Consider the following 13,444-nt stretch of genomic DNA (forward strand, 5'->3'; position numbering starts at 1 on the left):
TGAGCACCTTTATCTCCTGAATGTTTTGGCATTCAGGTCCAAAAGGTCACTTTCTGACTTCTTCCACGGGCAAACATGCATAGAAAGTTTTGTTTAAATCATGATGTCAAAAGTGATTAAATTCAAATGGATTTACCCATTAACGTCCATGAGATTTGTGTGTCATCTCCTGAAGATTCCCCTCTCTGTATTGGGAGTTGAGGTGAGTTCGCCTGACATAACTATCAACACTAATATCTGCTGAGTTTACAGCTTTGATACAACGTGCCTGGAGGGATGTCCCAATGTTTGGACTTGCCCTACATTCTAACAAAATGTCACACTGCCATATTGGGGAGTCTACATATTTCTCTTTGCATGCCTACCTTTCCACTGGATACTCCAGGTAACCTTGAGGCAGAATGTGTATAATTTAGAATGTGCCAATGCCAGTAAATTATTGCAGCCCATGGGCAAGAATGCAAAAGCTCAAGAAGGCTCTTAAAATTGGTAATCTATAAATTGGACAAGCAAGTTATGTAACTCCTTTGATACAATATTATTAACCAAATATAATTTAGTTATTAAAGGGGTAATCCGCTGTAAACAATAAAGTGGCCACCCGCCATTGTTTTGGTAAAGAGCCGAGGGATGGGGCTGGAGAAATGTATGTCTCAAATTCATACAGAGCCATGGAAGCAAGGACTGACCATCCATTATATCAAAATTATAGTTTTATTAATATTCTGAGGCTATACAGTGTTTGTTTACAATTACATTGTTTACAAATAATGGTAAAACAAGCTTATATTTTTAGTTCTGATGGGGTACGACAGTTGAACTAAGCTCATGAGGCTTTTATAAGTTATACTTCAAGAATCAATGAGTATATAATTTATCAAAGTCCAAAAATGGAAGTACTTAAATACATTTAAAATGTGCAGCTCATTAGACGACAGAAAACTACAAACGCTTTACGTTAATCTTTCGTAATGCGTTGTCACAACATAGTCATTACTACAGTAACAGCAATATACGACCAAAGATGGCGCCCCACGTTTGTCTCTTATGAGGAAATGATGTTAGAGAAAATATTAATTCACGTATCTAGGCTGTTTTGCGATAGTTTATTGTGAAAGCAAGATATTACATTTATATTTTCGCTATTTACGTGTGATAATTGTATTGTGCAAACCGCAATGGCGATGCAAGGTGGGACTGCACTTCAGGAGAAGGTCAGTCGGATGTTGAGCAGAAAGCATAAAAAGCCCGTTCTGAAACCCAACAAGCCGCTTGTTCTGAAAGATGAGGTCGCCAACAGGAAAATTAAGAAAGGGGGTAAGGCTTTTCTGTTAAAGGCTTCCTAACTAACCTGTGTAATGACATGTTCTATCCAGTGGACACGGCTGTAGACATAACACAGCCAACAGCCCAGTACATTTAGTTAGCTAATTGCACGTTTTGTTATTTATTGCTTTACGATTTGTACTGAACGACACGTTTCCCCTAAACGGTGCGCACCGTTCTTCAACAGTCTTGAGGTACGTTTGCTAGCGGTTAGCAAGGTGTGACCTTATCAATTCTGGTGTGAATGACTATTTTAAATCGCAACCTCGTGCAGCACACAGAACACACGATCGCCCTCTGGCCCACCATAATCACGTCTGTTCTTCAACTGGGGTGTATTCATTCCGCCAAACAGTGGCAAAACGTTTTGCAACTAAAACGAGTTTCTATTTGAGAACTTCAGGTAGGTTCCTCCCCGTTTCATTTGCTTCTGTTTAAGAAACGTTTTGGAACATAATAGGCGGAATGAATTCCCCCCTGGTCGTGCTGTTCAGTATAGTTTCGGTGGAATTAAACATTGCACACTGTTCTGTCTACTGAACGTGCCCCAGCTCTCTACACTCTGATTGGTCGGCTGTGTTGACTGGTACATCTCTTATTTACAATGTGCATAAATGACACACTCTTGAAATCATTGTAGATCAGTCATCAGCATGCTGAATTAGTAGTACCTTATAATTTTGACAACAGCATTGGAAAGTGATTACACTGTTTTCCCACAGAGGCCACATGTGTCACAGAGATGTCCATGATGATGGCGTGCTGGAAGCAGAACAACTTCGTCGACACCCTCTGCTCCAATGAAATGCAGTCCTTCTATACGTGTGTTGAGAAAGCCCAGGTATGTTGCTGCTACTCACAGTGTACAGGAAATCCTTGCTCCAGGCTTATTGCACACACCCCTATCTCCCGACCCCCTGTTGTTTTAAACTAGGTCAGCACTGTTATGTTCTTCATTAAACATTTTGCTAGGAGACAAGGGCCAAGGTAATTAGACAGCACGGGTAACATAATTTTCTCTGCCGTTTACTGGCTTGAGACGAGTCATAACAAAACTCTCCCCCTGCCCAGTTTCCTTTAGGGTCTTCCCTCCTGTTTCGCTTTTTATTTGTGTCAGGGCTAATTTCCCCTCAGCTGAGGTGCCCAGCTACTATAGTGCCGCACAGATGGATAACAAGTTATTAGCTTAATTACGTTTTCAGTTTAGTGTCTATGTAACTGATGTGAAATGGCTAGCTAGTTAGCAGTGATGCGCGCTAATAGCGTTTCAATCGGTGACGTCACTCGCTTTGAGACCTTGAAGTAGTGGTTCCCCTTGCTCTGCAAGGGCCGCGGCTTTTGTGGAGWGATGGGTAACGATGCTTCGTGGGTGACTGTTGTTGATGTGTGCAGAGGGTCCCTGGTTTGCGCCCGGGGCGAGGGGACGGACTAAAGTTATACTGTTACATTGATGCTGTTGACCTGGATCACTGGTTGCTGCGGAAAAGGAGGAGGTCGAAAGGGGGGTGAGTGTAATCGATGTGAAATGGCTAGCTAGTTAGCGGTGGTGCTCAGCTGAGCATAGCGTTTCAATCGGTGACGTCACTCGCTTTGAGACCTTGAAGGAGTGGTTCCCCTTGCTCTGCAAGGGCCGTGGCTTTTGTGGAGCGATGGGTAACGATGCTTCGTGGGTGACTGTTGTTGATGTGTGCAGAGGGTCCCTGGTTCGCGCCCGGGTCGGGGCGAGGGGACGGACTAAAGTTAAACTGTTACATCTACAAGGAGTAATACATTATTTATAAATGTGAATAAATACACTATATTTACAAAAGTATGTGGACAACACTTCAAATGGGTGGATTCGACTATTTCGGCCACACCCGTTGCTGACAGGTATATAAAATCAAGCACACAACCATGCAATCTCCATAGACCAACATTGGCCGTAGAATGTTCTCACTGAAGAGCTCAGTGACTTCAACGTGGCACCGTCATAGGATGACAACTTTCCAACAAGTCAGTTCGTCAAATTTCTGCTCTGCTAGAGCTGCCCCGGTCAACTGTAAGTGCTGTTATTGTGAAGTGGAAACATATAGGAGCAACAATGGCTCAGCCGGGAAGTGGTAGGCCACACAAGCTCACAGAACAAAAATTGTTTGTCCTCGTGCAACACCCACTACTGAGTTCCAAACTGCTTCTGGAAGCAACGTCAGCACAATAACTGTTTGTTGGGAGCCTCATGAAATGGGCTTCCATGGCCGGGCAGCCGTGCTCAAGCCTAAGATCACCATGCGCAATTCCAAGTGTCGGCTGGAGTGGTGTAAAGCTCGCCGCCATTGGACTCTGGAGCAGTGGAAACGCGTTCTCTGGAGTGATGAATCACACTTCATCTGGCAGTCCGACGGACGAATCTGGGTTTGGCAGATACCAGAAGAATGCAACCTGCCCGAATGCATAGTACCAACTGTCAAGTTTGGTGGGGGAGGAATAATGGTCTGGGGCTGTTTTTAATGGTTCGGACTAGGCCCCTAGATGAAGATAAATCTTAACGCTACAGCATACATTCTGCTTCCAACTTTATGGCAACAGTCTGGGGAAGGCCCTTTCCTGTTTCAGCATGACAATGCCCCTGTGCACAAAGTGAGGTCCATACAGAAATTGTTTGTCGAGATCGGTGTGGACGAACTTGACTGGCCTGCACAGAGCCCTGACCTCAGATGAAGATGGCGCCGACGGATATGGCAGCATCTTGACTAGCTGTTTGGAAACTTTGCAGTATTTAGTTTTTTTTATGTACTCTTTTTTTACATTATTAGCTCAGGAAATGTTTTGTGTCATAAAATACAGCCGGGAAGAACTATTGCATATTAGAGTGGCGGTAACTCACCAGAACTGTCAGCATTACGACCAGGAATACGACTTCCCTGGAGAAGATCTTTGTTCACTCTCCCCAGAGAAATTGAACTTATTCCAGAGGCCAACCCAAAACATCGCCGGCAGAGGAGAGGCACTCGAGGCGGCCTGCTGGTTCGGCTTAGGACGCGCGCACACCACCCACCGCTTCCGAGTATATTATTCGCTAATGTTCAGTCTTTGGATAACACAGTTGATGAGCTTAGAGCAAGGATTTCTTTCCAGAGAGACATCGGGGCCTGTAACATACTTTGTTTCACGGAAACATGGCTCTCTCGGGATACTCTGTCGGAGTCGTTAAAGCCAGCAGGATTCTCAGTACATCGCACAGACAGGAATAAATATCTCTCTTGGAAGCAGAAGGGTGGAGGGGTGTGTTTCATGATTAACGACTCATGGTGTAATTCCAGGAACATACAGGAACTCAAGTCATTTTGTTCACCCGACCTAGAATACCTCACAATTAAATGCCGACCATATTATCTCCCAAGAGAATTCTTCAACGTCATCGCCACGGCCGTTTACATCCCACCTCAAGCCGAAACCTCGACGGCTCACAAAGAACTTCACTGGAATTTATGCAAACTGGAAACCACATATCCTGAGGCTGCGTTTATTGTAGCTGGGGATTTTTAACAAAGAAAATCTGAGGACTAGGCTGCCTAAGCTCTATCCACATATTGACTGTTCTACTCACGCTACTAAGACTCTCGACCATTGCTATTCAAACTTGTGGAATGCTTACAAGGCCCTCCCCTCCCTCCTTTCGGCAAATCTGACCACGACTCCATCTTGCTCCTCTCGTCCTATAGGCAGAAACTCAAACAGGAAGTGCCCGTGCTTCGTACTATTCAACACTGGTCTGACCAATCAGAATCCACGTTTCAGGATTGTTTTGATCACATGGACTGGGATATGTTCCGGGTAGTTTGCGAAAATAATCGCATGCACAGATACGGTGACTGAGTTTATAAGGAAGTGTATAGGAGATGTAGTACTCACTGTGACTATTAAAACCTACCCTAACCAGAAACCGTGGATAGATGTAGCATTCGTGCAAAACTGAAAGCGCGAACCACCGCATTTAACCATGGCAAGGTGACTGGCATGGCAGAATATAAACAGTGTAGTTATTCACTCCACAAGGCAATCAAGCAAGCTAAACGTCAGTATAAAGATAATCACGGACTACAAAAGGAAAACCAGCCACATCGCCGAGACGGACGTCTTGCTTCCGGACAGGCTAAATACATTTTTTGCACGCTTTGAGGATAACACAGTGCCACCGACGGCCCACTACCAAGGACTGTGGGCTCTCCTTCTCCATGGCCGACGTGAGTAAAACGTTTAAACGCGTTAACCCTCGCAAGGCTGCCGGCCCAGACGGCATCCCTAGCCGCGTCCTCAGAGCATGCACAGACCAGCTGGCTGGTGTGTTTACGGGCATATTCAATCTCTCCCTATCCCAGTCTCCTGTCCCCAAATGCTTCAAGATGGCCACCATTGTTCCTGTACCCAAGAAGGCAAAGGTAACTGAACTTAATGACTATCGCCCTGTAGCACTCACCTCTGTCATCATGAAGTACTTTGAGAGACTAGTCGAGCATCATATCATCTCTACCTTACCTGCCACCCTAGACCCATTTCAATTTGCTTAGCGCCCCAATAGATCCACATACGATGCATTCGCCATCACTCTGCACACTGCCCTATCCCATCTGGACACGAGGAATACCTATATAAGAATGCTTTTTATTAACTATAGCTCAGCATTCAACACCATAGTACCCTCCAAGCTCATCATTAAGCTTAAGGCCCTGGGTCTGAACCCCACCCTGTGCAACTTTGTCCTGGACTTCCTGGCGGGCTGCCCCCAGGTGGTGAAGGTAGGAAACATTACCTCCACTCCGCTGATCCTCAACACTGGGGCCCCATAAGGGTGCATGTTCAGCCCCCTTCTGTGCTCCCTGTTCACCCATGACTGAGTGGCCAAGCACGCCTCCAACTCAATCATCAAGTTTGCAGACGACACAACAGTAGTAGGCTTGATTACCAACAATGACGAGACAGCCTACAGGGATGAGGTGAGGGCTCTGGGAGTGTGGTGCCTAGAAAACAACCTCACTCAACGTCAACAAAACAAAGGAGATGATCGTGGACTTAAGGGGGTGCACGCTCTGCTGTTTCCTAATCTACATTGACGGGACCACAGTGGAGAAGGTGGAAAGCTTCAAGTTCCTTGGCGTACGCATCACTGACACTGAAATGGACCACCCACACAGACAGTGTGGTAAAGAAGGTGCAACCGAGCCTCTTCAACCTCAGGAGGGTAAATAAATGTGTCTTGTCACGTAAAACCCTCACAAACCTTTACAGACGCACAATTGAAAGCATCCGGTCGTGCTGTATCACCGCCTGGTACGGAAATTGCACTGCCCGCAACCGCAAGGCTCTCCAACGCATCACCGGGGCAAACTACCTGTCCTCCAGGACACCTACAGCACCCGATGTCACAGGAAGGTCAAAAAGATCATCAAGGACATCAACCACCTGATCCACTAAAGCTGGGGTCGAGAGACTGAAAAACAGCTTCTATCTCAAGGTAATCAGACTGTTAAACACCCATCACTAGCACATTAGAGGCTGCTGCCTATAGGCATAGACTAGAAATCACTCGCCACTTTAAGGAATTGAACACTAGTTACTTTAATAATTTTACATATCTGGCATTACTCATCTCATATGTGTATATACTTTTTCTATACTATTCTACGGTATCTCATTCACTTTATAATGTTTACAAATCTTGCATTACTCATCTCATATGTGTATACACTGTTTTCTATACTATTCTACTGTATCTTAGTCTGCTCTGCTCTGACATCTCTCATTCATATGTATAGTCTTAATTCATTCCTAATTAGATCTGTGTGTATTGGGTATATGCAACCAATTAAAATGTGATTTTGATTTGAACCCCATCCAACACCCTTGGGATGAATTTGAACGCCGACCAAGAGCCAGGCCTAATCGCCCAACATCAGTGCCCGACCTCACTAATGCTCTTGTGGCTGAATGGAAGCAAGTCCCCACAGCAATGTTCCAGCATCTAGTGGAAAGCCTTCCCAGAAGAGTGGAAGCTGTTATAGCAACTCCAAATTAATGCCCATGATTTTGGAATGAGATGTTCGATGAGCTGATGTCCACATACTTTTGGTCATGTAGTGTATCTCAAGCCGATATGTTTTTAAATTAATTAGTATTTGTATTTATTATGGATCCCCATTAGTTGCTGCCAAGGCAACAGCTACTCTTTCAGGGCTCCAGCAAAATTAAGGCAGTTATAAAAGTTTTAAAACATTACACATATCTATAACACAAAATCCAGTATTGAATGAGGCAATACATTTTCTTAAAGTTTTTCTTTCATTGTGTTTCCTTACAGATTGCAGTGAAAAACAAATCAGAGCAACACACCATCGGCCAGAGTGGACGCCTTCAACCCAAACAAGCTACTATCCTGCTGAAAAGATACCCCAACTTACACATAGAAATCTAGGACTACTCCCAGCCCTACTACTACGATGTATTAATTGACAAAGGTTGAAGGCCAGAGAATCTTAACCATCCTCCCCACTGTCCTCTGTCATCATGCTTGGCCTTTGTGGCCAACTGAGGTCTCTGCTGGTTCTTACGGTAAAGAGGAAGTCTCTTAGATCACAGAAACATCACCAACGTTCCACGAATGCCAGACGTGATAATCAACAAAGTGAATTATGTGGATTTATTGTGCTGCAGATGCACTTCTTGTGATTGCCATGTTAAATTGAGTACGCTGTTATAGGTCATCATATAAAACAGTACCATTAAAATGGCTTCAGTCACAAAAGAAGGTTCCTACGAATATGTAACTTCACTCACTGTCTAGTATTTTGAAGAGAATTTTCATTACGCATTCAGTTATTGCTATATTATTGCATGGCTTTTTAAGATGCCCTACTAATTTACATTTCTCAAATACAGATCAAGGACGTTTGTGTTCATAACTTGACATGATATTGTGTGTGCCCTGGATGAAATATAGTGTGACTGACTGTTATCTCAGTGTCCTGAGTTGACTCCCATAAAAATGATTTCCCTTTAAAAATTATCTAAATAAATCCATACTGCACAGACAGTGGTTGCTAACAATATTAAGATATTAGTGACCTCTGCGGTATTTAATTATGGTTATTTTGTTGCATTTCCTCTGGAGTGCACCACTACCGGACAATCACCTCAATAGGATACCTATTTTGAGTTTCCAATGGATCACTCAAATGTAATTTGAAACACTCCTGATATAGTTGAACTGCCTAGCTGTTCTGTATTATTGGCCAATTTGCCAGATCGGATTACATGCCAGGAAGCAAAGCCCATTGCAGGTCATAGTCTTATAGGTATTGGAAATTGTATTAAGATGACTGAGGTACCAAGACAATATCTCAGTGGCTGACTAATGTCTACTGGAATTTCAGCTCCACTTTGCATTACCTTATAATTCACTCCTTTTTATAACACACTCCTTATAATTCAAGTCCTTTTTATTAAGGCAGTGGTTTTTATTTTGCGCTAATTAAGTTTGAAGTCTGTCAGCGTGGATGCACTGTCATCCAGGAAACTGCTCAATCCTCTATCAGATTTGGGTAGGTCCTCATTATAAAAAGAGAAAACTTGCCATCTCACTCCACCCACACTGCCCACCATTTCCTTGCCATATTTATTTCCTGCTAAACGTGCATACTGAAATGGAAATGCTTTCCTTTGTCATCAGCACTCGTGCAGATGAGTTTGATCAAACCACCACAAAATAGCAATTCACTCTAGGGCTGAGTCCGACCTGAGTTAAGCTTGCATAAATGGAGCGCAATTCCCTCATGAACTTTTCTCTATATGTGTATTCTGAGCTTGAATTTAAGCAGGAGAATAGCATGCTATTCACCTGCTATTCATTTGGGTGGAGATCAAATTAATAAAGGTGTGGTGGAGGTGTCTATAGATACGCAGTATTCTGACCTTGACTTAATTCCCTAATAATTCCACCACCTTACACACAAGGAAACCATGAATAAGGTCTAGTGAACCTACCGGTTCCAAGTGGGAAAAGCATCTACTTAATTTTTTTAGACTGAAATAACACCATTCTCCATGCACTGTAATTTACAACTTGATAAGAGCTATTGATAAGAGCTAGGTAAATTAGTAATATGTTTGGATAAGGGAATTGTAAATATAAATAACTTGATTTAGATCTATACCAAACAAAAATATAAATGCAACATGTAAAGTGTTTATCCCATGTTTCATGAGCTGAAATAAAAGATCCCAGAAATTTTCCACACCCACAAAAAGCTTATTTCTCTCAAGTTTAGTGCACAAATTTGTTTACATCCCTGTTAGTGAGCATTTATTCTTTGCCAAGCTAATCCATCCACCTGACAGGTATGGCATATCAAGAAGCTGATTAAACAGCTTGATCATTATGCTGGGGACAATAAAAGGCCACTCTAAAATGAGGAGTATTTATTGTCTGTAATAAAGCCCTTTTAAGGGGAGAAACTCATTCTGATTGGCTAGGCCTGGCTCCCAAGTGGGTGGGCCTATGCTCTCCCAGGCCTACCAATGGGGGCGCAGCGCCCCTGTCAAATCATGTGAAATCCATAAATTAGGGCCTAATGAATATATTTAAATTGACTAACTCCATACAAATATTTGTATATATTTTTGTTCAATATATTTGATCTTATGATCACTGGAGACAAAACCAGTCATATGACAGCAAACTGAAGCATATCAACAGTAAAGTTTATGAATTTAAATTTTACGGCCTTTTAACTAGCTGGAATAGGCACTCTCAAATGTCTTAATTATAGGCTATCCTGACTTTTTCTGTTTCCTATTTCTATTATGTTAAATATTAGCCACTGTCAGTATCGACCGTCAGTAGGTTTAATAACCACACATATTCAACTGCCAATTTACTGTTAGTTCCCTTCAGTTGGTATTGCCTACATTATCATTCCATTTAATTACATTGTTTTGTTTACCTTCATTTGCTTCTTCTGCAAATGCCGCCACGGCTGTGTGGTTGTTGTTGAGGATCGTTAGTAACAGTTGATAAAACAAATAGGAGAAATGTGGTGGACCCTCTGTTAAATTACAAATTTCTCGAGGTTAGAATATCGCAAAAAATCTGATATATCTTTCATTCGAGAGAAGACAACCTCCCACGTTATAACATCGGTCAGTATTAAAATCGGACATGTATGATAAACATTTTGGTGATCTAAATGTAATACAGTAATCCCTCGTTTATCGCGGGGGTTACGTTCCGAAAATGACCCGCGATAAGTGAAATCCGCAAATAATTTTTTTTTTTTTTACAATTAGCAACTATTACATGTATACAAATACAGTGACTCACGTGTAGGCCGTTTCGTCGACATTATGGGTTAGGAGATGTTCGAAATTACAAGATAATTTGGCCAACTTAATGTAAATTTGCCAAGCTGTTTTATGTACGTACACATAACTGCACGAGACGACAAAATGATAGCACAATTCGTAGCATGTTTATGAACAGAGAGCGGAGTGTTTTTAGCGAATCAGAATGCAGAGCACAATGCACCAAAAAAAAAAAAAAAATGCATTATGAAAATCCGCGAAATAGCGAATCCGCGATAAGTGAACCGCGAAGTGGCGAGGGATCACTGTATTCCTATTAACTTCCAGTGTAGTTAAGTGGCTTTATCGCAATGCTACGTCATACGGGCCTAATTTCTGCCTGCGTGAACGACAATAGCTCAGATAGCCTACATGAAATGACCCCAGGAATCGATAAAACATTGCTCAGAGATGCACAAAAACAATATAACATTCAAAATGGGTGAGTCTTTATTTTCATTTTTGTTTGCATACATTTTTACAATACAGCCAATTTTGACTTTGCAGCGGTCCCATCTAGCGGAAATTGCTCAGTTCTGCCTCAAGGACCCATCCCAATAAATGTCAACCTGCTTAAGAGGCATAGAGCCCCACAGTGGAGGTGTCATAATACCCATAAAACCTAGCGGTCAAACAGGGAAATGGTTCCAATCGTTTTTCCGCCATTAATTTTTCCCATAGGGGATTTTAGAAACACTTAAAATAAGGGCTGGGTTATGTGTAGGCTTACCATGGCTTGACGTGGTAAGCCTCCAGTAATGATCCATGGCACGAAGCCTCCAGTGATGATCCATGGCACGAAGCCTCCAGTGATGATCCATGGCAAGAAGCCTCCAGTGATGATCCATGGCACGAAGCCTCCAGTGATGATCCATGGCACGAAGCCTCCAGTGAGGAGTCATGGCACGAAGTCTCCAACGAAGGCCTCCAGTCCGGAGCCTCCAGCGACGGTCTCCAGTCCGGAGCCTCCAGCGACGGTCTCCAGTCCGGGGCCCCCAGGGACGGTCTCCAGTCCGGGGCCCCCAGCGACGGTCTCCAGTCCGGGGCCCCCAGCGACGGTGCCCAGTCCGGGGCCCGCAACAAGGGTGCCCAGTCCGGGGCCCGCAACGAGGGTGCCCAGTCCGGGGCCCGCGACGATGGTGCCCAGTCCCAGCACCAGAGGTGCCACCAAAGTGGGGTGAGCCAGTTGTGGAGCGGGGTCTGCGTCCCGGACCTGAGCCGCCACCGCGGATAGATGCCCACCCAGACCCTCCCCCATAGGTTTAGGTTTTGCGGCCGGAGTCCGCACCTTTGGGTGGGGGGGGGGTCTCTATTTTGGTTTGGTTAGGGTGTGAGTTGGGGTGGGTATTCTATGTTCTATTATTTGTATTTCTATGTTTTGGCCGGGTAGGGTTCTCAATCAGGGACAGCTGTCTATCGTTGTCTCTGATTGAGAACCATACTTAGGTAGCCCTTTTTCCCACCTGTCTTTGTGGGAAGTTGACTTTGTTTATGGCACTTAGCCTTTAGTTTCACGGTTTGTTTTGTCGTGTTTATTGTTTTGTTTCGGCGTCTTTTCTAATAAAAAGAAAATGTACGCTCACCACGCTGCACCTTGGTCCAGTTCTTTCAACGGCCGTGACAGGTAGGCTATGTATTGTACAATGGCACAATCATAATTTTAATTCACGTTTAATTTCGGGCTTGGCCTCATAGGCCTCTGCGTATACATAAGCTCTAGTATGCATGTGGTTGTTTTGAATTAATCATCACCTTAGAAAGCGCTGTCCATTTCGTTGTGTTAGGCTTTGAAACAACATCCACAAGGACCATGTTTTCCCACTCAGTTTCAACCTGTTGTTGAACTTCTTTCTTCAAATTAATCAATCACTTTTTTAAATCAACCAATCTGTTGGCCAGCAAGTGGGAGGGTTTTCAGGGGTTGAATAAAATTGATTCAGAGTGTGCAAGGTAGCCACACCTGCAAAGTGAGTCACAAGACTGAATTAGATAAGCTAGGAAAGGCATGCATTCCTATGTCTGAATCGGCCCCTATATATTTATGTATACAGTAAGAAACAGTAAGGTAGTGTATTGCTTTTCTATATTTCTGCACTCGGACTGGCAGTCATTTTAAGCATGTAAAAGGAACAAGGCCTCCCCATCCCAACAATGATCTTGATTTACACATTGCCCAGGTGTCAAATATGGTGTGAAAATATTCTAGACCAGTTCCAACAGATTACCGTTCACCTGCTCTTTGACTCTGTAGCCATGTCACATCAAGTCCAAATTCATATTCATAATAATATGACTATATTTACTTCAGACTGACACGCCTAAATAATTAACAGTCCAATACTCAAGGAAACTCAATACGTCTTTTGAAGATCATATCAGAACCCAGAAGGCCTTTCTGCTTTTGTTAGGCCCTCTTTGATTCCTTGTTAAGACCAGAATAGAACTTCGGAAAATACATAGCTGTTTCAAAAGTGTATATATAAGAAATAATGGGCTATCTTTGCATCTTAAAAGATTGCCAGCAGAGCATGGTAGACTGCCAACTCCCAAGTTGCACAGCAATATTTAAAAATCCTTGGAGATGTTGATTTTATTAAGCTCATCTTGTAAACCCTTCTGACTTTATGTTGGGATGCCAGAGAAAACAAGTGGTGCTCCTAAAGTAGGCCTAATCACACCTTGATCAGTGGGAAACAAATTCTATGGTTTGACTTTCTCCTTTAAAACCATCTTTGAAAATAGC

General features: G+C 43.3%; 1 protein-coding gene across 1 annotated transcript; it reads left to right on the forward strand.

Annotated features, from left to right (window-relative positions):
- Window positions 1-997: 997 nt before the first annotated feature.
- chchd1 (coiled-coil-helix-coiled-coil-helix domain containing 1) lies at window positions 998-8,395 on the forward strand. Its single transcript, XM_023970261.2, has 3 exons — window positions 998-1,317; window positions 2,049-2,167; window positions 7,664-8,395. Exons 1-3 carry the CDS (start codon window positions 1,179-1,181, stop codon window positions 7,775-7,777), a joined length of 372 nt encoding a protein of 123 aa, XP_023826029.1. The 5' UTR covers window positions 998-1,178; the 3' UTR covers window positions 7,778-8,395.
- Window positions 8,396-13,444: the final 5,049 nt, after the last annotated feature.

Source organism: Salvelinus sp. IW2-2015, linkage group LG25, assembly GCF_002910315.2.
Source record: "Salvelinus sp. IW2-2015 linkage group LG25, ASM291031v2, whole genome shotgun sequence".
Taxonomy (NCBI): domain Eukaryota; kingdom Metazoa; phylum Chordata; class Actinopteri; order Salmoniformes; family Salmonidae; genus Salvelinus; species Salvelinus sp. IW2-2015.